Source organism: Miniopterus natalensis, chromosome 9 (assembly GCF_054644295.1).
Source record: "Miniopterus natalensis isolate mMinNat1 chromosome 9, mMinNat1.hap1, whole genome shotgun sequence".
NCBI lineage: Eukaryota > Metazoa > Chordata > Mammalia > Chiroptera > Miniopteridae > Miniopterus > Miniopterus natalensis.
The window spans coordinates 1,580,555-1,605,502 of NC_142089.1; the positions used below are offsets into that span (position 1 = coordinate 1,580,555).

The 24,948-nt window shown below is 66.6% G+C and overlaps 1 protein-coding gene across 1 annotated transcript in view; it reads right to left on the reverse strand.

Moving 5' to 3' along the window:
• Window positions 1–1,205: 1,205 nt before the first annotated feature.
• Window positions 1,206–24,948, reverse strand: part of MEGF6 (multiple EGF like domains 6) — a 70,614-nt gene continuing 46,871 nt past the window's right edge. Inside the window, exons 6-39 of the mRNA XM_016213535.2 lie at window positions 24,199–24,321; window positions 18,765–18,890; window positions 17,928–18,050; window positions 16,761–16,883; window positions 16,326–16,463; window positions 15,816–15,935; window positions 15,385–15,507; window positions 14,710–14,874; window positions 14,215–14,346; window positions 13,399–13,527; window positions 12,759–12,887; window positions 11,959–12,093; window positions 11,747–11,881; window positions 10,167–10,292; window positions 9,509–9,640; window positions 9,298–9,426; window positions 9,015–9,146; window positions 8,166–8,294; window positions 7,937–8,065; window positions 7,560–7,688; window positions 7,089–7,217; window positions 6,689–6,817; window positions 6,384–6,512; window positions 6,168–6,296; window positions 5,849–5,980; window positions 5,574–5,702; window positions 4,909–5,037; window positions 3,788–3,916; window positions 3,513–3,641; window positions 3,211–3,339; window positions 2,993–3,121; window positions 2,345–2,473; window positions 1,655–1,702; window positions 1,206–1,435 (exon numbers count right to left, since the gene is read on the reverse strand). Coding sequence (XP_016069021.2) covers window positions 1,371–1,435; window positions 1,655–1,702; window positions 2,345–2,473; window positions 2,993–3,121; window positions 3,211–3,339; window positions 3,513–3,641; window positions 3,788–3,916; window positions 4,909–5,037; window positions 5,574–5,702; window positions 5,849–5,980; window positions 6,168–6,296; window positions 6,384–6,512; window positions 6,689–6,817; window positions 7,089–7,217; window positions 7,560–7,688; window positions 7,937–8,065; window positions 8,166–8,294; window positions 9,015–9,146; window positions 9,298–9,426; window positions 9,509–9,640; window positions 10,167–10,292; window positions 11,747–11,881; window positions 11,959–12,093; window positions 12,759–12,887; window positions 13,399–13,527; window positions 14,215–14,346; window positions 14,710–14,874; window positions 15,385–15,507; window positions 15,816–15,935; window positions 16,326–16,463; window positions 16,761–16,883; window positions 17,928–18,050; window positions 18,765–18,890; window positions 24,199–24,321 — 4,271 coding nt within the window. The 3' untranslated portion in view covers window positions 1,206–1,370. The remainder of the gene's footprint in view (window positions 1,436–1,654; window positions 1,703–2,344; window positions 2,474–2,992; window positions 3,122–3,210; window positions 3,340–3,512; window positions 3,642–3,787; window positions 3,917–4,908; window positions 5,038–5,573; window positions 5,703–5,848; window positions 5,981–6,167; window positions 6,297–6,383; window positions 6,513–6,688; window positions 6,818–7,088; window positions 7,218–7,559; window positions 7,689–7,936; window positions 8,066–8,165; window positions 8,295–9,014; window positions 9,147–9,297; window positions 9,427–9,508; window positions 9,641–10,166; window positions 10,293–11,746; window positions 11,882–11,958; window positions 12,094–12,758; window positions 12,888–13,398; window positions 13,528–14,214; window positions 14,347–14,709; window positions 14,875–15,384; window positions 15,508–15,815; window positions 15,936–16,325; window positions 16,464–16,760; window positions 16,884–17,927; window positions 18,051–18,764; window positions 18,891–24,198; window positions 24,322–24,948) is intronic.

The window sequence follows — 24,948 nt, forward strand, 5'->3', positions numbered from 1 at the left end:
CGGACGGTTTTCTCCCTTCTTTCCATCAGACGGCCGTCAACCCCCCCCCCCGTTGCTATTAGCCTCTCTCTCGGATTTCCCTCTCTCGGCCTCCCTGCCGCCTCCGGTCCTGGGCCGGGACACCCGCGGCAGCCGGGCCTGTGCGCCCGCCCCTGACTCAGCCTCCAGGACGGTTCCTCCTTGACTTCCCCCCCGAAACTTACTGCACCTACTCGAGTCTTAACATGTGGCTCATTCACTGGGCCTCCTCGGCTGTCCCTTGCTCACTGCTCGTCTGTAGGGGGCCAGGCCTCCTAGAACCTCTGTGCTTTGCCCCATGAGGTCCTCTGCCCTTGGGCTGGTTGTTGGAGGGGAGGGGACAGGGGCTACAGCTCAGACCCCGTGTCTGGTGGGACAATCTGGGTCCAACCCTCTCCACTGGCCACCCCACCCTGTGACGTTCTCTCCTCAACACTGTTTCCGGCTGGAGGTTAGGAGGGGCAGGAGTAGGGGTGGGGGGCCCCCACGCTGCCCCACGCCACCCCCGCCCTAGGGCAGCCCCTCCCCTCAGCCCACCGGCTCCGGGACCAGCTGCCCCCTGGGTCTCGGGCGCCCTGGCTGTGAGCTCCCCTTGCAGGTCCATTCCCCTCCGCCTGAGCAGCTCCTGAGAACCAGGGTGAACCCCAGCTTTACTAGTTGGCACCCCCAGGGAGGAGCAGGGGCCGAGTGAGCCAGGTACCCATCGAGTATCCTGGTCAAGGGAGGCCCCTGTCCGAGGACAATCATGCAGGTGCACCCAGGGGGGTGCCCCGTGGGGCCCGCACAGAGCCGCGTGTGCGCACACACACGCACACACACACGCACACGCACAGGCCTCCAGTAGCGGCTGCTCCTTTCTTAACTTACTGGGTTTCACAAGGTACCGAGCCCGCCGCCCCAAGCCCCTCAGAGCCCCGCAGTCCTGAGTCAGGCCTCCCGGGCGGCAGGAAGCAGGCAGCCTTCCAGCCCCAGGGGCGCAGCGGGCGTGCCCTGCCCATAAATACCATCACATAAATATGGCCGGTGACCCTTCCCGGTGACGGGCCGAGCGCACCAGTCCCAGGGCCTAGCACCAAAGAGCCCGCTTGGAGGGCAGGGGCCCCAGGCCTGCACCCGCACCGCACCTGCCCGCAGTCCCGCCCCAGGGCGGCGGGGGGGCCTCCCCGGCCAGGCCAGGCCACTGCCGGGCCCCAGGAGCCGGCCAGGCGCAGCCTCCCCCCTGGAGGCCAGGCGGTCCTTGCGGAGAGGCTGCACGGCTGTCCACGGCCCTCGCAAACAAGAGCGGCCGCGGGCCAGGCCCGCCGCGTCCTTCCTGAGAGGCCACCGAAGCCCCGGGCCGCGCTGCCCCTGAGCTAGCGCCCCTCCGTCCTGCCGCGGAGCCCGGGCGCCGGTCTGCGAGGGGCTGCCTGTGAGGGCGCTGCGGATACAGGAGGAAGGAGGGTCGGCGCCGGCGGGGGGGGGGGACACACCGCGCTCTGCCCCCTGCTCTCCAGCTCCGGCCTGTCCTCCCAGCTTTCACCCCGGCTATCCTCCGAGGGTCAGGTTCTACCTAAGTGCCCAAACCTCGTCCCTCCCCTGCCCTTCATCTGCTGAGGACATGCCAGTCACACCACCTAATGCCACCCAATCCCCTTACCTGGGCTCAGGGCTGGGGACAGGATCCCAGGGTGTTGGGAGGGCCCACCTGGAGGCAGAAGACAGCACTCATGTTAGTGCCCCACTCCCGGGTGGACAGTGGTGATCGGAAACCCACGCCTGCAGGGACCCCCTCCTATGCAAATAGTGGGGACTCCTCCCTTCCCCAAATGAGCTCCCCCAGCCCTACCCGGTCCAGGCAGCTTGGAGGGTTGGGAGGCAAGACTTTGGGCTGGATGTGGGGGGAGAGGGGACCTCACTACTGACTCCAAAGCAGGGGGCAGTGAGGCCCTGCCTTCCCAGGGGGGCCTCAGGCAGGCAGCAGCCCCCCCCCCCAAATGCAAGGCTGCCCAAGGCTGCGGGCCCGTGGTGCAGTACCACACCTGACCACCAGGTGCCGCCACAGCCAACATTAAGTCCTGGGCACCAGCGGGCAAGGTTGGCACCCCCTCCCCGCCCGCCCTATGTGCGGGGGAGCCCGCCCTGGGGCTGGAGACCTTGGGGCTGCCGCCGACTGACAGCCCGCCACGCTCTGCTCCAAGGCCCAGTGGCCGCAAGGTTACACTTTGCCCATCAGAAGCCATGGGAACATACCGGGACGGTCAGCTCTGGGTGTGGGGCGGGGGACGGTCTGGGCAGCGGCGGGGCTGGGGCACAGTGTCCGGGTCCTCTCCCCAAGAGCCTGACTCACCTTGTCGGCACGTGGGCCCTGCGTAGCCATCCACACAGTGACACTGGCCGCTCACAGGGTCGCAGTCGGCCCCACCCCCGCAGTCACAGCGCAGGGCGCAGCCGGGCCCGAAGAAGCCCCCTCTGCAGTCTGCAGGGGAGGAGGCAGGAGGGGTGAGCCTGAGAGCCACCCCTGTCCGCCCGGCCAGGCCGCCCTCTGGGTAGGGTGGTGCAGGGGGAAACCCCAAGCTGTTTCCCTGCCCGGGGTGGGCTCTCCCGTGGAAAGCACCCGGCACCAGGCACCTGCCCAGAATCACAGCCCCAGGTCCTGCCCAGCCCGGGCAGCAACGGGGGCCTGATGGTCAAGGATGTGCCCCCACAGCAAAACCACATGCAGGATGGCCCCCCATCCCCGCCCCTGACGGCAGATCAGAGAGGGCTCCTTCCACCTCCCTGGGCAGAGGTCACCCAGGGAACTCTGTGGGTGGCCTGAGGACCAGGAGTGGCCCCGACAACCAGAGGCAGAGCTCTGAGCAGCTGACCCCTGCAGGAGGCTGGGAACAGGAGGGCACCGAGCCCAGACCAGCAATGGCACAGGTAGGGCGGGACCAATGGGTACCCCTGACAGAAACCCACACCTGTGCCCCCACCAGTGGGACCACAGACTCACCGAGGTCACAGGTGGCCCCCATGCGCCCTGGGGGGCAAAGGCAGTGGCCGGTGACAGGGTCGCAGGTCACCCCGCTCCCACAGTCACACCGCTGACGGCAGCCCTCTCCGAATAAGCCTGGCTCACACCCTGGGGGGGGGCAGTGGGCTCAGCGCCTCCTCCTGTCCCATACCCCGACCGGGCAGGGCCAGGGTGGGGGCTGGGTTGGGAGCACTCACCCTTCTCGCAGAACTGGCCGTGGAAGCCAGCAGGGCAGAGACACTGGCCGCTGACAGGGTGGCAGGGGGCTCCGTGCTGACATTCACACACACCCTGGCAGCCAGTCCCGTGGAAGCCAGGGGGACATGCTGAGGGAGAGCGGTTAGAGTTCTTGCCTCAGTTTACCCCAGTGAGCAGATGACTGAGTTCAGAGCTCCGGGGTCAGACCCAGTCTCATAGGTCCCCACGGGCCCAGGTCAGCCCAGATCCCCCACGTGGGCAGGCGGTGTGGATGTCGGGCCAGGGTCCCCCCACGACTCACGATGCTCACAGGCCTGGCCATAGAAGCCAGGGCCGCAGCGGCAGGTGCCTGTGGCTGGCTCACAGGTGGCGTTGTTGAGGCAGGAGCACTCCAGGTGGCAGGTGGCACCGTAGTACCCAGGGGGGCAGGCTGGAGAGAGCGGCAGGTCGGCCTCCTGCCTTGGGAGTGGGGGGAGCACAGGGCCGGCCCCTTGGGCACTAGCTTGATTCAGGCGACCAGGGAGCCATCCCTCCAGCCACACAGGTCTCAGCTGCTCAACTGGCCTGGACACTCACCCAGCTCACAGTGCGGACCCATCCAGCCCAGGCCACAGGAGCAGCTGCCGTTGGCGAGGTGGCATCGGCCCCCATTCCTGCAGGAGCACTTGTGCTCGCAGCTCGCTCCAAACCGGTTTGGGGGACAGTCTAGAGACAGAAGCCAGACACTCTCTGGGACACATCCCCACTGAGTCCAACATTCATTCAACAAATGTTTCCCAGGACCTCTGGGGGCCAGTCTCTGCACCCTGGGCACACGTGTGCCAGGGAGTAGCACCAGCCATGCCCTGCCCATTCATCCATCCTTTCAGTCAGCAAAGGCCAGGCCTGACCCAGGGCTGAGGGTAATTCAGGAGAAAAGGGCCAGGTCCCTCCAGGGGCTTCAAGCGCCTGCCCAGCTGATGGGAGGAGGTCAGGGAAGCCTTCCTGAAGGTGGCGGCACTCTGCTCAACATCTGATTGACTCACAGCTGCCATCCTCTGGGGATAAGGACATGGACTGGCTAGAGCCAGGTTCTGGGCTTCTGACCCCCCACTGCCACCGGCTGAGAACCAGGGGGTGTCACCAGCACCTCTATGAGGACCAGAGGGTGGCAGGGTTTCAGACCTACCAAGGAGTCAGTCCCTCGGGCTGTGGGGTGGCCGTGGGGACCTGCTTGCCATCGTGAGCATTAGCTCCAGGACTGTTCCTGGGCCATTCCATTTCTCCACCGAGGCCCGTGCTCCAGGCCTCCCTCTACTGGGGTCCCAGCCCCTGGCCCAGCAGAAAGTGCCAGGAGGTCCCCATTCCAAGGAGATATCAGCCAGGAGGCTGGCTCCATCCTCAGACTAAACAGCCACCTGGCCCCTCCTGCTATGGGGCTAAAGGGACCCTATTCAGCACCCCCGGTGGACTGAACAGGTCACTCGATGGCCTGGGTCAGGGGCCAAGGTCAAAGGAAGGTGTAGAGTGGTGCTGGGTGGCCCAGTGACCGAGTGGGACGCTGCTGTTAACACAAGAAGGAGCTCACTTATCCCTTGGGGCACTTGGCGGGCAGAGGAGTGAGTCTACAGAACACATCACGGGGCCCCGCTGCTCCGTCCCGTGGCTGACCGAGTGACACCCGGACGCGCCCCAGGCAGCAGGCAAGCGGCACTCACCATGCTCACAGTAGATGCCGGTCCTCCCCGGGGGACAGGTGCAGCTGCCAGTCACAGGGTCGCAGGTTGCCCCCTGCCCACACCTGCATACGTGGGCACAGCCAGGGCCAAAGCGGCCCTGTGGACAGGCTGCCGGGAGGAAGTGGGAGGGTGGCTGCCCCTGGCTGGACCCCCTTCTCTGTGCCGCTTGGGGACAGGGTGGCCGGGAGGAATCTCCCGTGTCTGGCCCAAACAGAGCCGAGACTGCCACTCCCCTGCCCCCTGCCGCTCCCCTGCCCCCTGCCGTTCTGGCATCTCCCATCCCGCGAGGGTCCTGCTGGGGCCCAGCTGGCTCTGCAGCTATAGTGACTCACTCCCCTGCCCGCCAGCATCTCAGATGGTGGAAAGTCCCCATGTGACTTAGGGAAAGGCCCTGCTCTCGGCAGGATGCCCGCTGGCCTCTGCAGGCGGCACAGAACCCCTGGAGGGCACAGCACAGCCTGGGGCACAGCACAGCCTGGGGCACAGCACAGCCTGCTGGGACACCCCTAGTTCCACCCAGCCTGGGGCCCACCGGAGAGCCAGAGGGGTGGGTGGCCGGGGGGCTGTCCTCCCGGAAGACTGGGGTGTGGGGCCCCACCCACTGAGGCACAGGAAGGATCCCCCCATCCTCACCCACCACTCACTGAGGCCGCAGTTGGTCCCGAGGAAGCCCGCGGGGCAGTGGCAGGCGCCCGTGGCTGCGTCACACGAGCCCCCATTGAGACATCCACACAGCTGCTCACAGCCGGACCCAAAGCGCCCAGGAGGGCACCCTGCAGGGGAGGGGCCAGTGGCCAGGGGCTGAGGGGCTGGGGCTGCCCACCCCCACCCCCCACACAGAGCCCCTGGCGTCCCTACCCTCCACCCTAAATGGGGGCCCTCCCGAGGCCGGCCCGGCGGTGGCCCAGGCAGCACTCACGTTGCCGGCAGCCGGGGCCGTGGTAGCCAGCGGCGCACACGCAGGCCCCCGAGGCAGGGTGGCAGGCCTGGTTCTTGCCGGGACACTGGCATTGCTGCCCACAGTTCTCCCCAAAGGTGCCAGGTGGGCAGGCTGGGTGCAGGTGGAAGGTTAGTCCCGGCCCATCTCCGGGACAGGCATCCTCCCGGCCACCCCGAGTCCTCCCCTTGGCATGAGATTTTTGAGGCACAGCTCAGGGGACATGTGGACCGAGCTTCAGGTCACATAAGGAGGGGCTGAGCCACCCATCAGCCCAGGCCCACCCAGCTTGGTCACTTACCCTGCTCACAGCCAGGCCCGGTCATGCCTGGGGGACAGCGACACTCCCCGGTGATGTGGTGGCAGGCAGCATCAGGCGGGCACTGGCAGTGCAGGGCACAGGCCTCTCCAAACCAGCCAGGCGGGCAGGCTGCGGGAAGGCACGGGCCGGGGTGAGCCTGGGGCCAGCGCCGGCCTGGAGGGCTCCCCCCGGGCGCTGGAGGGGCTGGGGGCTCACCACTGTCACACCGAGAGCCCCTCCATCCCGGGGGGCAGAGGCAGGCCCCAGTGATGTGGTGGCAGGTGGCCCCCCGCCGGCAGGCACAGCGCTCCTCGCAGTCAGCCCCGAACCTGCCCTCGGCACAGGCTACGGGACAAGACAGGAAGGGCTGGGGCCCCCGCTCTCCAGCCCCGCGTCTCGGGCCGAGACCCTCTCACGGGGACCCCGGCCGCTCCGGGACAACTGGCCGCCTTGCCGAGGACCCACACCTGGAGTAGGGCCCCAGGGCCTCCACGCACCGGCCCCCAGCCCGTCCCACTCACAGCTCTGACACTCGTCCCCCGTCCAGCCGGCGGGGCAGAGGCAGCTGCCCGTGTGCGGGTCACATCGGCCACCATGGCGACACCCACAGCTGCGCGGGCACCGGGCTCCGAGGCGCCCTGGGAGGCACTCTGCAGCGCGGGAGTGGGGGGAGGTCACCTCCTGGGGCGGGGCTATGACCCGAGGACCCCCACGCCTCCCCTACGTCTCCAGGAAGGAGCGGTGCGGGGGCCGGTCGCCCTGCAGGCCTGAGGCTACACCCAGGATGCCGTCCTTGCCCTGAGCAGGAAGCTGGCTTTGGCCTCCGAGGAAGGGGGCTGCACCGGGGTCCATGGGGTGCCAGCCCTGGCTCCCGCAGGGCCCCAGGAACCCCCGTCCTTCCTCTGCCCACCCAGAGCTCACCCTGCTCACAGGCAGGGCCAGCCCAGCCCTCCACGCAGGCGCAGTGGCCGGAGACGGGGTCACAGGTGCCTCCATTCCGGCACAGGCAGGCCTGCTGGCAGTTCTCGCCGTACAGGCCCGAGGGGCAGGCTGGAAGCAGAGGGAGCAACGTGCGGCACCTGCCAGCCAGGTCACAGGGGCCCCGGCCTCCTTCCCCCGGAGGCCCGGCCCACAGCCCAACCTCAGATCAGGGGTGGGGACCTGCCCGCCACTGTCCCTAGTACAACCTGCCCCAGGCCACCCATGCTCACCAACCAGCTGTGGGGAGCTCAGCACCCAAGGGTGTGGCCCTGGGTCCTAAGCAGCCACCCTTCTTCCTTCCCCCAGGTGCCAGGGGCCCCAGCCATCCCTGCCCACCGCTCCAGGTGAGCCTCACACCCACCTGAGACAGGTGAGCACAACCCCGGCCCCAGACTTTGGGACAGGGCTTACCCTGCAGGCAGCTGGGGCCCATCCAGCCAGGGCCACAGCGGCACTGCCCATGGACCGGGTCACAGGAGGCCCCGTTGAAGCAGGAGCAGGCCTGGCTACAGTTGTGCCCATAGGTGAGGGCTGGGCAGGCTGCAGGGGAGAGGGTGGTCAGGGGTCCAGGGAGACAGACCCTGGGAGGGGCAGGTGGGCAGACTCTTCTCTCTGGCCTGGGCATCGCTCAGGGTGACCACAAACAGGGACAACACACTGGCCTTTATGGGCAAAGAGGGATTTCCAAGGTGGCCACCAGGCAGCTCCGGACAGCTGGGCTCCAGGAGCGAGTCTGGCACAGCAACCCGCCCCCCATCTGCAGCACCCGGCTGGCAGGGCTCACTCACTCTGGGCGCAGCGGGGACCCTGCCGGCCAGCAGGGCAGAGGCAGGTGCCGCTCACAGCGTCGCAGGTGGCCCCGGCGGTGCAGTTGCAGGCCTCACGGCAGTCCACTCCAAAAAAGCCAGCCGGGCAGGCTGCAGGAAAGGGACAGGGATGGGGAGACAGCCGGGGTCACCAGACCCTGCCCATACTCCTGGCCATCCAAGCTCTGACCCCAGCGCAGCCCCAGCTCACCTCGTTCACAGAAGGTTCCCCTCCAGCCGGCTGGGCAGGTGCAGGCCCCACTGACATGGTCACAGGCCCCACCATGCTCACACTGGCACTGCCGCCCACAGCCTGGTCCAAAGTGGCCCTGGGGACACCCTGAGACACACAGCCCCAGCCAGCAATCAGCTGGGGGGACAGTGAGCCCACCCAGTCCTGCCTGGGACTCCACCACCCCCGCAGGGACTTAGGGGCTCATGGAGAAGCCCCTCCTGCCCCAGGGGTGCTGGGCTCACGTTCCTCTGCCCCCCTCCCCTGCCCAGGTAGGACCTGAGCCCCAGGAAAGGCAGGAGCCCCAGGTGTGACCTTTCGGGCCACTTGTAGGAAGACCTGCCCCAGGCATGGCTCCCACCCACCAGCTTAAGCTGCAGCACTGGAAGGCCTGGCCCTGGGCTCTCAGCAGCCACTTTCCCCCTCCTCCTGGTGCCCTGAGGGGTGTGACAGGCCCCTCCTCTCCCTGCCTGCTGCTCCAGGTGAGCCTGAGGTTGGGCCAGGCAGGTGGAAGGGTGAGGCCAGGCTGGGGAGGGAAGTTGGGTGAGTTCAGGTGAGTAGAATCCCTGCTTGTCTGGGGACAAGAGGGCAGGGCTAGGGCCCCCAACACTTGCAAGTGTGTGTATGTGTGTGCATGTGTATGTGCACATGTGCGTGCATGTGTGCATGTACATGTGTGTGCATTGCCCATGCACGTGTGTGCTCGTGTATATTGTGGGTATACATGTGTATATGTGTGTGCATGTTCGCGTGTGTACCTGTGTGTGTGTACATGCGCCCCTGCGTGTGCACACAGAGAGCATGGCTGCGGGTCGGGCCACAACTCACGCTGCTCACATCGGGGGCCCACGTAGCCGGCCTCGCACAGACACAGGCCAGTGACGGCATCACAGCTCCCGTGACCGGTGCTGCAGTTGCAGGCGTGGCTGCAGTCGGGTCCCCAGTGCCCGCTGTCACAGGCTGCAACAGAGCCCTGTCACCCTGCGCAGGCCCAGCAGAGCCCACGGGCACTACAGCAGGTCAGGGGGATGGGCTTCCTGCTGGTCCCCAGACCCCCAGGTCCTGGGTGGAGGCTTGTCCAGGGGGAGGGATGCTGGGCAAAGGCACCTACCTCTCTGGCAGCTGAGGCCGGTCCACCCAGGGGCACAGCTGCAATGTCCGGTCACAGGGTGGCAGTGCCCATCATTGGCACAGGAGCACCGCGTGTGGCAGCCAGGCCCAAACCAGCCTGCTGGGCACGCTGGGGGGAGGAAGGGGGAGGGTGAGTGGGTGGGGAAGCTCTGATCACAGGCAGGGCCTGAGGCAGGCGGTGTGGCACTCACCATCCTGGCAGCGGATGCCCGTGTAGCCAGGGCGGCACTGGCAGGCTCCAGTCTCGGGCTCACAGATGGCACCATGCTCACACGCCGGGCAGATCTCCTGGCAGCCAAGCCCCCAGTGGCCCTCGGGACAATCTAGTCTCCCCCCCACCCATGGCAGTCAGTCTCCCTGGGGCACTGCTGGGCATCTGGCACAGCCCTGAATCCCGTGCACAGGAGGGGGAGGGGCAGAACTGGTCAGGGGAGCTCCTGGCCCCTCCTCGGGGTGCAAGCTGCAGGATGCAATAGCCCCAAGAGGAGCCCCTGCCCCGGGATGGCTCAGCAGGCACAAGGGGCCCATCAGAGAGGTCAGGCCACTCCCATGCAGTGAACAAGCAGCCTTGAGGGGAAACCTCAGGTCCCTCTGAGGGGGCTGGGCTCTGCTGGCCAACCTTCCCGGAGGACAAGGGTTCCTAGGGCCCCTCTGTGAGCACAGACCCCACTCCCAGGCCCCAGGGTGGTCCAGCATGGGCTCCCGCAGCTCCTGTGGACGGGCCTGGGGCCAGGGCTCCCCACACGCAGCCCAGGGCTGGGGTCTGCAAACAGGGCCTGGGGCTGGGGCCCCACCCAGAGTGGTGCAGCACAGGGAGGTGAGAGGACCCAGGACATGCCTGCCACTCACCTGCCCCACAGTCATCCCCCGTCCGCCCAGGTGGGCACAGGCACTGCCCCGTGACCCTGTCGCAGGGGGCCCCCCGACAGGAGCAGGAGCCTGAGCAGTTCACGCCAAACGTCCCCTCTGGGCACTCTGTGGGGGAGACAGGCAGGGCCTCAGGCGAATCTGCCCTCTTCCCCTCAGGGGCCCTCACCCCTGGCACCTGCCTCCTGGCCCAGCAGGGCTGCTGGACGTAGCCGGGGTACCCTGAGTGACCAGGGTGCGCACACACACACACACACACGCGGGTACCACGCTGTGGACCATGGACAGGGAGGCCCAGGGGAGCCGTCTGAAGTGGTCCTGCCAGGCCTGGGATCTCCTCTCCACTAATTGGGGGCAGACGCGTGTTTGGCTCAGTAATACTTTCCAGACCTAACAACGGCGGGAGGTGGGGGGTGGGGGGCATCGTGTCTATAAAAATATGTGTGTCATTTCCGGTGCCTCATCCTTGGGACACGGAGGGCTTTTAAAGAAAAAAGGGAGTCAGACAACCAGCACGGAGAGCTGGGCGAGGCCTCCAGGTCTCAGCATACAGGCCGCTGGGGGTGATGGGCTGGAGCGGGGGCGCGGGGGGGGGGGGGGCGGGGAGCTGCAAGTGTGTGCCCTGCTCATGCATGGGGGGGGCAGAGAGGGGTCAGGAGGAGATGAGTGCCCGCCTGTGGGTTCAGGGGAGTCCTGTGACTCTTCCACAGACAGGGAAGCAGGCTCGGGGCAGCCCAGACAGACCACAGAGCTCCTTGGAGACAGGTTGGGCTTGGGAGGGGGTTCTGGCTGGATTCCCACATGCCCTTCCTGTACCAATGGGGCCAAGAGCCCTTGGCAGGGTCATCACGGGGTCCTGGGACCACCACACAGGAGAGACCTGGCCTGGGTGAAGATGGGATATGGACCCCTCGTCTCAGGCCAGGCAGAGCCCCCAGACCCATCCTTACTCCCCAGAGAGATGGGAAGCTGGGTGGCAACTCTGATTGAGAGGACAGGCCTGTGGCTGGGGCAAACTCAAGCCAGCTTCCCCCTGGCCATGGTCATGCCACTCACACTGAGGGCTCTTTCATCACCTGCCCATGACAGGTAAAGGGGTCTAGGCCTCCAGCCTCGCCCACCGCTCTGTGCCCATTCCCTGGGCCCCAGGTCTCAGCATCCACAGGAGGGCCGTCCATCACCGCCCACGCCCACGCAGGCTTCGCTGGCCCAGACTCGGCTCCGAGCCACCACCCCAGGAGCAGCTGCCTGTCTGTCTGGTTCAGGCCACCAGGGAGTTGCTCCTGCACCCCAGCTTCAGCACAAACACACTCGGGGAGGGAGAGGAGGGGTTCTGGATAGGCATCCACCCCTCTCTGGGCCAGGCCCTGGGCACACCCCAGCTCCTGCCCAAGCAGCCTCGCAGGGGCCCAGGGGCAGGCAGAGCACACGGTGAGGAAGGTACAGGGTGGGTACAGATGCGGGGCCCCAGGCCAGCTCACTACCGTTCCCGTGCCCAGCCCTGGTGGACCAACTGACCCGCACCCCACCCAGACCCTAGGTTCCGGGGACCAGCCGCTCACCTTGGTCACAGTCCTCCCCTCGGTAGCCGGCAGGACACTGCTTCCCACACTGGCCACTGACAGAGTCACAGGCCATGCCCGGAGGACAGGCACATGCCTGCCGGCACCCCGGCCCAAAGAAGCCGGGCTCGCACTCTGCAGGGGTGAGGAGAGAGGGGGCCTGCAGGTTCAGCCAGTCAGCCCGGGGAGCACCCCCCACGCCCAGCACTCACCATGCTGGCACTGTGCACCCCAGAAGCCCGCCTTGCAGGAGCAGCTGCCGTCCCGCCGGTCGCAGGCCTGGGTGTTCCGCTGCTCGCACTGGCACTCCTCGGAGCAGCCCGGCCCGAAGGCCCACGGCGGGCAGGCTGCGCCCACAGCACCATGAGGGGCCTGCCGCCTGCCTGCACCCGCCCCTCCCGGGTCCCGGGTCTCCACCCCGCTTCGCTGGGCTGTGTCCCTGGGACCTGGCACAGAGCCAGCAGGGTCCTCCCCAGCCTCTGGTGTCCCAGGGGCTCCGTGAAGTTCAGGAACCTGCCCTGGGTCACCCCACTTCCCAGCTGGGAAACTCTTGGGGTGCCGGTGTTGTTCCTTCTGAACTGTCCTTTTACAAAGCACCGTATGGAGCTGCCGGGACTAAGCCGCTCATCGCCACATGCTTTTTCTCCACCAGCCTGCTGTTCCTCGCCCCCCCACGGGGTGTCTGTGGACCCCACCGGGGCCCAGGCCTCCTCTCACCCCCAGCAAATTCTACAAGCCAAGAGGAGCCCTGTATCCCGGAAGCTTCCGAGGGAGGCCTGCCTGCACCCCCAGACCTGAGCCGGGACTGCCCACCTGGACGCCCTGGAGGGGGGCAGTCCTGTGGCTTACAGTCCACTGACTGGGGCGGACCCCACACCCCAGCTGGGGGACCCTGCTGAGTTCCCACATCATAATCTGCAAACGGTGAAGTCAAACCCAGGCCCGATGGTGGGCGGCAGGGCACAGTGGCACTGCCCCCTCGGACATGGGGACTGGGGGCAGGGGGACTCACCCAGGTGGCAGAAGCGGCCGTAGAGCCCTGGGTCGCAGAGGCAGGCCCCATAGAGGCGGTGGCAGCGGCCCCGGTTGGCGCAGTGGCACTTCTTGCGGCAATGCTTCCCGTAGAAACCCTTGGGGCAGCCTGCGGGAGGCGGGCCTGTGAGCACCCACTTGAAATGGGCCCCACGGTGGCCGAGGAGATGCTCCAAGGGCCCCGGGCCCCCAGCACAAGAGCCAGGAGTGGCCTGGGCCACTGGGGCACAGCCGGAGGGCTTTGGGGCCACCAGCAGCCTGATGACCCTGCATCCCAGACAGCGAGGGACGTGGAGAATGAGTGAGGGCACCAGGAGGGCAAGGCAGGCGCAAGACGAACCCCAAGGGTGTGGCTGTCTGCCCTGGCTGGCCTTTCCCCCCGGCCCCGGGATCTGTGGCCTTGACAGTGGCCAGAGTGGGAGACCAGACACATGGCTCAGCATGCACGTGGACTAAGGCCATATCCCGGTCCCCCGTGTCCGACCCACATCTACAGTGGCCTGACTTCTCTCCCTCAGTGGTCGCCCAGCCCGACCGCTAGACCTCAAAGAGCTGAGAGGTGGTGCCTTCCCCTCCTGTGTACCCAGGGACAATCCCAGATGCAGAGGGGCTGCACCCACCGTCCTCACAGTGGGCTCCACTGACACCCGGGGGGCAGCGGCAGGCCCCAGCCATGGGGTCGCAGGTCCCGCCATTCTGACAGCTGCAGGGGGAGCTGCAATTCTTCCCAAAGGTGTCTGGAGGACACGCTGCAGGGGGCAGGGAAGCCAGGGTCACAGGCCCCAAAAGGACTCGGCCCAGCAGCCCCTCCAGAGACACTGAGAGACCCTCCTGGGGCTTGAGCCACCCGGTTCAGAAGCAACGGCCCAGAGCAACAAGTGTGATGCTCGTGCCCGTGACGCCCCACGCAGAGCAGAGGCCACTGATCGACGGCCACGTGCCGTCCCTTGGAACACCAACACATCCACCTGCCCCGCCAGCACTCTCAGCAGGCAGACCCTCGGGAAGTCACTGAGGCCCCAAGACCGAACCTCCAGGCTGTCCTTGGTCTGGGGTTGTTGGGAGGGGAGTGGCACAGGCTCTGGACAGAGGAGGAAGAGCTCCAGCCACCAACGGGCTGCGTGGCCTGGGGAAGCTGCTGCTCCCACCGGGATTCCGCAGGCCTGCCCCCCCCCAGCTCCCCTTCAGCAGACAGCCTCCAGCATCCTGGACCCCCTGTCCACTGCGACGTCTGCCAGGGGCAGACGCCTGGCACAGAGCAGGCGGTCAGCAGACACTGAATGAATGAGTGAGTGAGTGAATGGAAGTGGGTGGACCGACGTGGACCTCTACCCAGGGCTAGCAGGACAGAGCAAACGGAATGGGCGGCCCGCAGGTCCTGGGCTCACAGGCCCGCTGCCACCGCCCCGCCCCCTCGCCCCCGGCAGCAGCCTCACTCTCATTGCAGATGAGCCCAGTCCAGCCCGCAGGACAGTCGCAGCCAGGCAGGCCCGGGAGGCAGGTCCCTCCATTCCTGCAGTCCTCACAGGTCAGGCTGCAGTCAGGGCCGAAGGCGTCGTCCAGGCAGACTGGGGGCAGAGGGCAGAGGGCAGAGGGGCCTCAGATCCTGCCCAGCTCCAGTGCACAGGGGCCAGAGAAGAGGGCACAGGGATGTCCATGCCCATGATAGCCCCCATGGGCAAGGTGGGATATGCGAGCAGATGCAGGGGCCTGGGAGGGCCCTGACCCGGGAGTGCAGGGCCCATCTAGCCCAGGCTCAGCCCCAGACTCACTGAGCAAGCTGAGCAGGTGGCTGGACCCCTCGGCAGTGGTCAAATGAGGCCATCGCAGGGGCCTTCCTCACACCCAGGACCGCAGGGTGGCTGAGGGGCACTGGCTGCCTCCCAGTGATCAGAAGCCCAGGGCAGGGCAGGGCAGGGCCCACTACTCACCAAACTTTTCCTCTAGTGTGTGCTCGCCCCGGGCCTCCGCCTCCTCGGCCCCCACGGAGTCGTCTTGGAAGAGGTGGGGCAGTGTGTCCTCCAGCAACGAGACGTGGGGCAGGGGCCGCGCGAAGGGCAGCCGGCCATCCAGGTCCACCACGGGCAGCTCCAGGGCTGCAGGGGACACAATGGCCCTTGAGCCCCTGTGCCCGCCTGTCCTTGGAACCACTTCCCTGCCCCTCGGTGCCCAGAGCTAGCTCAGGGCCTGAGCCCCGCCCCAGGGCCCCTACCCACAGCCCCCACACCCCTCTTCACCTTGGTCCTGGGGACTGCGGGTCCCAGCTTCTCTCCTAACCCTACTTCTCAGGACAGACAAGGCTCTGGGCCCTGAGGACCTGACCCCAGCTCTGGCCCGGCTCCCCCCTGGATGTAGGGACCCTGAGCATGGAGGCAGGGGTGGGGCGGGAGCAGCTCTCTGCCCCTCTGGACGCTGCCCTCAGTCCAGGGGACCATGTCCCTTCTGCCTCCTTGGCAGAGCAGAGGCGGGTCCACCCGAGCCCTAGGTGCCTCCCGCCCGGTGGACGCCTTTCTGAGCAGCCCCCTCCCGCCGCTGCCCCTGGCCTGCCCTCCAGGGTGCACGGTGCTCCGGGAAGGGGGGTGTCCGTGTGACAGGCTCGGACTCACGGGTGCAGCCCCTGCGGTCGTCGTCCAGCCGGAAGCCGGCCTCGCAGGAGCACTGGAAGGAGCCGGCCAGGTTGGTGCAGTGGTGCTCACAGCCACCGCGGCCAGACGAGCACTCGTCCACATCTGCGGGCAAACCAGGCTGCCGGGGCCTGTCCTCCGGGGGCTGGGTCTCAGGAGGCACCCACTGCCCCACCCTGCCCGCTGGCCTGAGGCCAGAGGTTATGCCTGCTGGGTGATGCCCGGCCACAGCCTCGCCCACCCCTCCCCAGGCTCGGAATGACTGTGGAAGCCCTGCCCGGGGCAGGGGGCTGGCCCTGCCTCGTGTGAGGGACCAGTGACCACCGGCCGGGACCCCGCAGGCTGCCCCCTGCAGCCCTGAAGCAGAGCGCAGGCCCACCCCACGCTCTCAGTCCAGGGCCCGCCCCGCTCACCCTCGCACCCGCAGCCGTCGGGGCTGAGCCGGTAGCCGGCGTAGCAGCTGCACTCGTAGCCGCCTGGGCTGTTGGTGCAGACCTGCTGGCAGCATGGGGAGTGGGCGCAGTCGTCGACATCTGCGGGGACACATGGGAGCCCGCTGGCACCCAGGCCCCCAGCGGGCACACCCTTCCCACGCCTGCAGGCACCCATGGGCGTTCCTGTCCTGCACCCACAGACACCCACAGGACAGACATCACAGCCACCGGGCCACCCCCTGCTGCGGGGGCCAGACGGTGGGCTGGGTGGGTGGGTGGGTGGGTGGGGAGTCCCTCTCGGGGGCAGGGTCTCCCAGGGGGGAGGGGACCCTCACACGCTGCAGCGTTTTGGGTGCTACTCCCAGGGACTGGAGGAGCCCACCCGTGGCCTGGCCCACAGGCCTGGGGCCGAGCGAGCTTCGGGTGTGACGGGAGGGGACTTCCATGTCACAGTTTGGGGCGCGGGCATCCGGGGGGGCCGGTTCGCACCGATACAGGTCTTCTGGTCCTTGTCTAGCTCGTAGCCGCGGGGGCAGGTGCACAGGGGCCCCGCGCTGCTGTGGCTGCAGCCGTGGGAGCAGCCGCCGTTGTTGGCCTCGCAGCTGTTCACAATCTCCATGTCGATTCCTGAGAGGACACCCACCCCGGGGACCTGGGACGGGGTCTGGGTGACACCCCACCCCACCACCGATCCCGGTCTGCCCTGACCAAGCAGCCAGCCGGAGACCCCCGGGTCCGCTCTGCTGGGAAACAGGCCGCATGGAGCCCCTGGGCAGGTTGGGCTCTGGAACCCCCCCGCCCCACCCTCCCCCTGCCCCCCAGGGCCCACCCACACCCCCCACACCCAGCACTGTCCTTGATTGACAAGGAAGCTTGGCCAAAGCACTCCGCGGCGCCCGTGCCCACCGCCCACTGCCCACTCACGGTAGCACTGCCGACCATCGGCCCCCAGCTCGTAGCCTGCGTGGCACACACACTTAAAGGACCCTCGGGTGTTGAGGCAGCCGTGGGAGCACTGGGCCAGCCCCGTGGCACATTCATCCACGTCTGGGTGAGAGAGATGGGTGGGGGCTCTGGGCGCTGGCCTGGGAGACATACCCCCAGGGGTGGTGCCTTCACGTGGAGGACACCTGCCACGGGTAGGGCTCAGGGTCCTTGTGCCAGGAGGGTGCCACCCCATGCCCTTTCCCGCCTTCCCATTCCGTGGCCCCAGGCCAGGCTGGCCCCTCTGAGCCTCTCCCGGGGCAGGGAGGGTGTGGTTGCAAGTCTGCACCCCGGGGCCCCACTGCCGAGCTCAGGCCCTGCCAGCTGCTTGGGGTCAGTCTCTCAGCTGTGCCCGCCCCACTCTCACCAAGCCAGGGTCCGGCTTGTACAGGGTCTGGCCTGTACACTCCCGCCTCTGGGGCCAGCAGGAGAAAACGCCCACCTGCTGACTGCCCATCAGGACCAGAGCCCCAGGGTCCCCGGCCACTGCCTTGGTCACGCCCCATAATTCCTCAGGATGAAGGTGACACTCATCCCTGTGTCCCACTGAGCCCGCGACATTGACAGACGCCTGAACCCTCCTTCCCAGGGCTCCACCTGCTGCCCCTCCCCAAGGCTGCCCTGCAGGCGCCTGTCACAGGAAGGAGGGGGGACACCCGAAAGTCTGGGGGGGGGCAACTAACCGACCAACAAAGTGCAGCACCCCCGGGGGCCCCTGCAGCCTGGGGTGGGGCGCGTTCTAGAGAGGGGCACCCAGTGAAACCAAGACCACCGGAGACCAGCGGGTGAGCCGCCACCCGGGTTCAGGCCGGGGCTTCCCCTTTACCCTTCCTCTTCTAACTCTCTAAGGAGCAGGTCTCGCTTGGTGACACCAGAAATGTTTACACACAAAACAGAGCCTGAGGTCGGACAATTGCTGCCCAAATGAGGCTCAGGTCGGAAGCAGCCCCTTGGGTGTGTTCCTGCCCCCCCCCTCGACCCCCCCACTCTCGGCAGCCGAGAGGAGCCCGCCTATCACCCCAGGCCTGTCCTGCCCCCAGGCCGGCTGCAGGGGGACAGGCCCAATGGGACCTCGGGCGGGGCCGCCCCCCGGGGAGGGCGTCTCACCTTCACAGGCCTTGCGGTCCGCTGCCAGGCGGTACCCCGTGTGGCACTCGCAGTGGGCAAGGCCCCGGAGCACCTGGCACGTGTGCATGCAGCCGCCGTTCCGATTTGCACACGGGTTTCTGCCTGTGGTCACCGCCAGGAGGAACAGGGGCAAAAGGAAAGGATTAGGATGGGAGGTGTGGGTTAGGCCAGTGGGTGTCCCTCCTCCCACATCGATGTGGGGGCCCCCTAGACACCCCCGAGAAGACAGCGTGCCTCCTCTCTTTGTTAAAACCAGCGTGCCCGGCAGCTCCCCAGTCCCGTGACCCTGCCACTCTGCACCCACTGCTGGCTTGGACCTCAGGCCCACCTGCCCTCACTCCTGGCCTGGGACCCAAGGGGCACTGTCTCAGCACCTGCTCCAGCCTGCCTCCCATTTCCACATCTCAGAGGCACCCCTGAGCCCACTCCACCTTCTCCATCAGGGAAGCCCCCTGTTTCCTTGACAGGCAGCCCGAGACCCCAGGACTAGGTGCCAGATGGGGTGTGGCCTGTCTCCTCCACCCCAAAGGTGGGGCCTGGGACCCACATGCCTTGCTGAGCCCAGGGTGGGTCCAGAACCAAGCGCCACACAAGATGCCCCCGTCCTAAGCTTCCTGCCCCCACAGACATTTGATCCCAGAGCGCATGGGAGCTGGGCAATGGCCTGTCCAGCCCAGAAGCCCAGCAGGGAGGTGTTTGCTCCCTCTGCCTGGGCTCAGACTGCAGGGCTCCTGGGCGGGTCTGTGGGTGCATGTGGGACAGGGGTCTGCGGGGGTTCCAGCTGTGCCCTGCCCTCCCCTGGGCTGGTGCACTCACGGACACAGCGCTTGCCGTCCTCCTGGAGCTGGAACTCGGGCCGGCACCGGCAGCGGTGCTGGGTCACCGTGAGCTGGACACAGTCGTGCTGGCAGCCACCGTTGCCCACGGAGCAGGAGTTGATGGCTGGGGACACAGAGAGGGGCCCAGATCAGCCCAGGAGGACAGCAAGACTGAGGGGCCCCGTGGAGCAGGTGGCGACACGCTAGCTCAGGAGCCCCTCCTCCACCCCAGAGTAGGGGCTTCAGGAGGGCAACACTGCTCCTATCTGGCCCCGGGCCCGTCTGGCCCTGCTTCTCGGCCCCCACACAGGGGATGCAGGACTGTAGTCTGACTCTGGGTCCTCTGACCCCAGCCTGCCCAAGCCCTGGGCGTAGAGACACTGCAGAGCAGACAGACTCTCAGGAGAAGCCCAGAGCCACCCAGCACCCCACTGAGAGCCAGGGTGTCCAGGGCTCAGAGGCAAAGCAGGCTGGGAGGCTCCCTGGAGGAGGTGGCAGGCCAGCAAGAGGTGGTGGAGGCCCAGACATTCCACTATCTTGGTCGTCAGGTCAGGACAAAGAGGCAGGTATGGGTTGCCGTGGACAGCTGCTGTGGCCACAGGCCTAGCCCCTGGTGCCTGATCCCTGCGCACCTCTGCCCATCCCAGACTGGGCCCCACACAAAACCTGAGCTCACACAGCCTCCACTCCTCCAGCGGCTGTGGGGACAGCACTAGGTAAGGCCACAGAGCCAGGGACCCAAGTCCCAGCCCCGGGACCACAGCGGTCAGGCCTTCACTCTCGGGTTCCTACAGGGTATGGCTCCACCGGGTCAGATGGCCGAGCAGTGCCTGTATACTAGGTGGCCGGGCTGGGCTGGGCTGTGCCTGGGAGGAGGTGCTGGGTGAGGCTGGGTGCCCAGGGTGGGCACCGAGCCTCTGGCAGCTCGGTCAAGGCTCTGGCAGTGGCCTCGTGGTTAGGGAGGGCGTTGGCCCAGAACGCGAGCAAAACCACAAGAATGCACTATTGTCTGTGTCCCAGCAGGCGGGACCTGAAGCAGACCTGAGTCCTGTCACTGAAACCTGGGGGCCATGGGAGGCAGGGCCGAACCCCGAGGTGCCCCCTGTGAGTCTGGGAGCCAGGAGCATGCACCTGGCACCCTGGGGGGCGGAGCTCTGCGGCCAGGGGAGCTGGGTGCCGTGCGGTGTGCTCTGCACCCGCGGAGCGCGTGAGCGGCCTCGGGGCTTGGAGGAGGCGGCAGCCACGCTGTCGGCCAGAAGCAAAGCTTCCTTCAAAGCAAGCGTGTTTGAAAAAAGCCAAACACAACACTCAGGATCCTGCCGTTTCTCCACGTGGGGTGTGTGGGTGGGGAGCCTGCACTGAGGCTCCCCTCCTGGGGCCAAGCCAGCCCTGGGGGGAGAGGAGGGCGCCCAGGGGTACCTCCTGCCCATATCTGGCCTGGCACATGTCGGGGGAGCAGCAGCGGAGGCTCGAGGCCTGGGCAGAGCAAGGCAAGCAGGGCAGCCACCACCTCACGTTCCTGTCACCCCTGAGCCTCCTTTCCACCCACTTACCCCCCAGCTCTGCCCTGACCCCTCAAGACCCAACTGCCTCACCTGAGCCAGCTCTGCTTAAGCCCCTCCCTCACCCCGGAGGCTTCTGAGTGTGGCCTGAGCCAGCCCCACTCCTGGGACTCTGTCTGTGTTCACAGCACCAGCCCCGCTCAGGACTCGTAATAGGAACCAGAGCTCGTCCCTGGCAGGCAGGGCAGGCAGGCTCACGGAGACGGGCGCCGGGAGCCCAGGGCAAGGGGCCAGCGGTGGCAGGGCTGGAGAGGAGCCCCCGCAGACGGACAGTGCCCCGGGAGGAGCCCAGAAGCAGCGGGCACTGAGCCCACCAGGGGAGGAATAACAGGCAGGTGGGTGCAGGTGGAGGGGTCCAGGCTCCCCGCGCAGCCTCTTGGGCCTGCCTGTCCCCATCCTGCTCCCCATTCTGACATTCCAGAGACTCCCAGGCTGCGCGCAGGAGGCAGCCCAGCCTAGTGCCACTTGTACGGCCTGTGCCGGGAGCCCAGGAAGCTGAGCCAGGGATGTTTTTCTCAGGCGCTGGGCTGCACAGCTCAGGGAAGGGCCAGCCCCTATGTGACCAGTGTCCAGAGCTGGAGGTGGCATTTCCAAGCCCTTTGAGTCACCCATGTCCCAGTGACCCCTGCCTGGACATTCCTGCCAATTAAGACCACACTCAAAGCTGAGAGCCCATTGGAAGGTGGGAGGTGCCCCGGCCGGTGTGGCTCAGTTGGATGAGCATTGTTCAGTGCACTGAAAGGTCACCGGTTCAATTCCCGGTCAGGACACATGCCCAGGTTGCAGGTTAAGTCCCAGTCAGGGTTGTGTATGGGATGCAACCAATCACTGTTTCTCTCTCACATCAATGTTTCTCTCTCCCCCTCTTTTTCTCTCTCTAAAATCAACAAAAATATATATATTTTCAAAAAGAAGATGGGAGGTGAGGGGGCTCCACCACCCCTAATAGGCTGAATGCTTATATCCCCCTAAAATTCAACCCCCAATGTGACTGTATTTGGAGGTAGGCCTTTCATGGAGGTAATTAGGGTTAAATGAGGTCATAACGGCAGGGCCCTGATCCAACAGGATTTGTGTCCTTATAAGAGGAGATGGGATCTCTCTCTGTCTTCCTCTCTCTGCCATATGAGGACACAGCAAGGGGGCAGCCAGGAAGCCAGCTCTCACTAGGGCTGAATTGGAACTTCCAGCCTCCAGAATGGTGAGAAAATTAACGTCTGTTGTTTAAGACCCCCAGTCTGTGGTATTTGTTACAGCCTCCTGAGCTGACTGATACACCCTCATTCCCTAGTTTGCAAATTCCAGGACACGGGGCTTCAGCCAGGGGATTGCAGGGTCTAATAGAGCTGGGCAGCAACTCTGCCTCCTGCCAGCAGGGGCCGCCCTACTCAGGAGCCTCAGGTAGGAGGCCCGGAGAACAGGACCTCACCTGAGCAGGAAACTGGACATCTAGAAGACAAGTGTCCTATAAAGTGGGGGGCTCACTCTGCCTCTGCCAGCGGTTCTCCGTGTTTGGAGGTGCTAGTGGCAGCACCTGAGGCCTGAACACAGATTCAGGCTGAAGCCCAGGGTCAGGTGCACTTGAGTGGCATGGAGGAAATGGAAGGTGGGGGCTGTGGGTGCGGCTCCGCTGGCAAGGCCCTGGCCCCCAGGCCTGGCACGTGGGCCAGCCCGAGCTGGTCAGCTAAGGGGCTGTGCTGTGGCAGGCTGGAGGGTGGGGGACAGGCCTGTCAACTGCGGGTCCAGCCTTCCACTCCAGGCTCCCACCAGCTGGCAGGTTCAGGGCTGGCTTCATAGGTTCTGTAATTCCTGACCTCAGACTGGCTTGGTTTCTAATCCCAAGAGCCTCACCCCCCATGTGGTCAGCGGCCATCCATAGCCCTTCCCTCTAGGAAGCCCTCTCTGGGGCCAGGGCTGGACAGCAGGACAGGAAGGGGCGGCCTGCCAGCTCGGCCAGGAAGAGAAACATCAACCTGGTCTCTGCCCACCCCTCTTTCACCCCGGGCAGCTCAGGTGTCACCTCATGCTCAGCCTTGTGTGTCCTGCCCTGTCCCCCACCACTGGATGGGGCCTTGGCATTACACGGGGACATAATTCACTTGTAGCCGTGCACACGCCCACTGTGCCACATTCCAGGGACATGAGCATGGGTGGCACCAGCCCCAACATCACAGACTGCACCCTGCCAACGGGCCCTGCTCCTCGGTCCCTGAGAGACAGCACCAGAGGCAGGCCCTTTGGAGGCCACAAGGCCGAGGGCCACCCTTCCCGAAGCCAGCAGCACGAGGCACTCAGAGAGGCCACAACGGGTCCCTCCAAAGTTCCAAATGGCACTCTCCCTTTTCATGACGCCTACTCATCACGCCCTGTCAGTGTCTCCAGGAAGGCCACCGTCAGCGCAGATGGGGAGAAGAGGGAGACCGGAGGGTGTATCCCAGCCCCAGGCCCCTCGCCGGGCAGCCACGGGAGGGAGGGGCCTGTGGGTATCCACCAGGCCCAGCCCCCGTGGATGCCCTGCTCCAAGGAGAGCCTGCCCCGAGGAAGGGTGTGGGAGACCTGGGGCCCCGAGGACAGAGCCCGTGGTGGTGGGCTCCCCGAAGCCCCTTCCCGCCCCAGTGGGCAGCAGCTGGGGCCGCACCCCCCCCCCGCCCTGTCATTTTGTCTGAAGCACACCACAGCATTCCTGCATCTGTTTCCACTTTCCGACCCAGAGAAACTTTATGGGGCAGCTGCCTCGCTCCCCCAGCAGCAGCCTGGACATGTGAGTGTGTGCTGGGGGGGCCCCCCAGGGCTGGCAGGCTGCCTGCCACATAGCAGCCAGGCCTGCAGGAAGGAGGCCCTCGGAGCCCGCCGCAGCACTCCGGGTCTCCCAGGTGGAAAGAAGGGGCATCCCGCCCCCAGCCCCCCAGAGAATGACCCCCATGGGGCCCCGAAGGCAGTAGCCAGCAGGGAGGGGTCAGCCCTGTGCCACAGCACTTATGTCCAGAGCCAGCGGGGAGGGGGGGGGATGGGCCCTGACTGCTCCTGGCCTCCAGCCCCTCCACCCCCTACCTCCGAGGGTGCCTGGTGCTCTCTCTCCCCCTTTCACCCCTTCTCTCCCTTATAACCCTCCCGAACCACCAGGGGCCACAGTCTGAGGCACAGCACCTCCATCGGGCCCGTTGCCCGTGGCACAAAGAGCCAGCAGAGGAACCGAGGGTCAGGATCCCACTGCTCAGTCGTCTCCCCCTGCCACCTCCCATCCCCCAGGCTCCTGGGGGCCCAGGCAGCCCAGCTCTGCAGACCCAGAGTGACCTCACACTGCCCTGCCCCAGGCCAGCCTTCCCACTGCCCAGAGGGCATCTGAGTCTCCCTCGAGTTTGGGGGGAGCATAGTCAGCCTTGATCCCCGCTGACCAGCGACTGTGGCTTTCACTGCAGACGACTCTGCATAGGACGGCAGCCCAGGGCTCCTCCCCACGTCACAAGAGCCATGCCCCCATCCATGGGAGATTACCTGGGCATCCCAACCCGACTCAGGTATGGCTACAGATAGGGAATGGAGGGGGGGGTGCAGGGTCACAGACTGCAGCCTGGGCATGGGGGAGCTGGGCCCTCAGACCTGTTCTTTCACCTGCCTGAGCCTCAGCTCTCTCCTGGGAGTGGGGCTGGAAGGCCTATGACAGCCTGGCCAGGGGCCCCGTGGCCTCCCACACGCGGCTGGACGGGCCACTGTAACAGCACGTCACTGAGCCTGGCCCCGTTGGGCCTCTCAGCCCAGGAGCGCGGGGACTCTGGCCCTGTCCCAGACCTGGGCATACCCAAGGGTGTGGGGGACAGCCAAGGCCAGGGGCCCGGGCAGGGAGGTGGCCCAGGCCCAGGAGGCGCTTACCCAGGCAGGTCCTGCCATCCACGTGGAGCCGGAAGCCGGGTCTGCACTCACACAGGTAGGAGCCCGGCGTGTTCACACACCTGTGATGGCAGCCGCCGTTGCGCAGCTGGCACTCGTCCACATCTGAGTGGGGACACGGGGTCCAGGGTTAACAGCCAGTACCCACCAGGCTGCCCACCCACGCTGCGCTGGCCCCGGGGTCCCCAAACCAGGCCGCCTCACTGAGGACACCGCCCCAGGCCCAGGTGCCAGGACCCGATCCCGAAACCCTCCTTCTGTGCAACGAGCCACGAGCCCGCACTTGCCAGGCAAGGAGGAGGGAGGGTGGGGCCCGAGCCCCGCGCCTGGCAGGAAGAGCAGGACCCCAACCTGTGGGGTCAGCCAGAAGGTGGCTGTAGAGGGGAGCAGCGGGGGTGGAAAGACCCTCCCCAGGGCTGGGGGCCCAGGGCCCGCACCTGTCCCCTTTCTGCAGGAATGCAGAGGTGTGGAGAAGGTTCCACTGGCCTCGCCTCACCCGCCCTCCAAGCCCACTCCTGCCAAGCTGGGCCCCGGGGGAGGCCAGGCAGCAACGGAGGCAGAAGGAAGGGGGGAGGCACCAGGCTGCCCAGGCACCGGGGGTGAGGCTGAACCCTGGAGGGACCCTCCTGCCAGGGAGACACGGAGAGAGGGCGGAGCGAGGCCTCTGCTCAGAGGCCCTGGAGTGAGGGCCACCTGCCCCCCAGGCACCAGAGCGGGAGGGCTGCCAGGGGG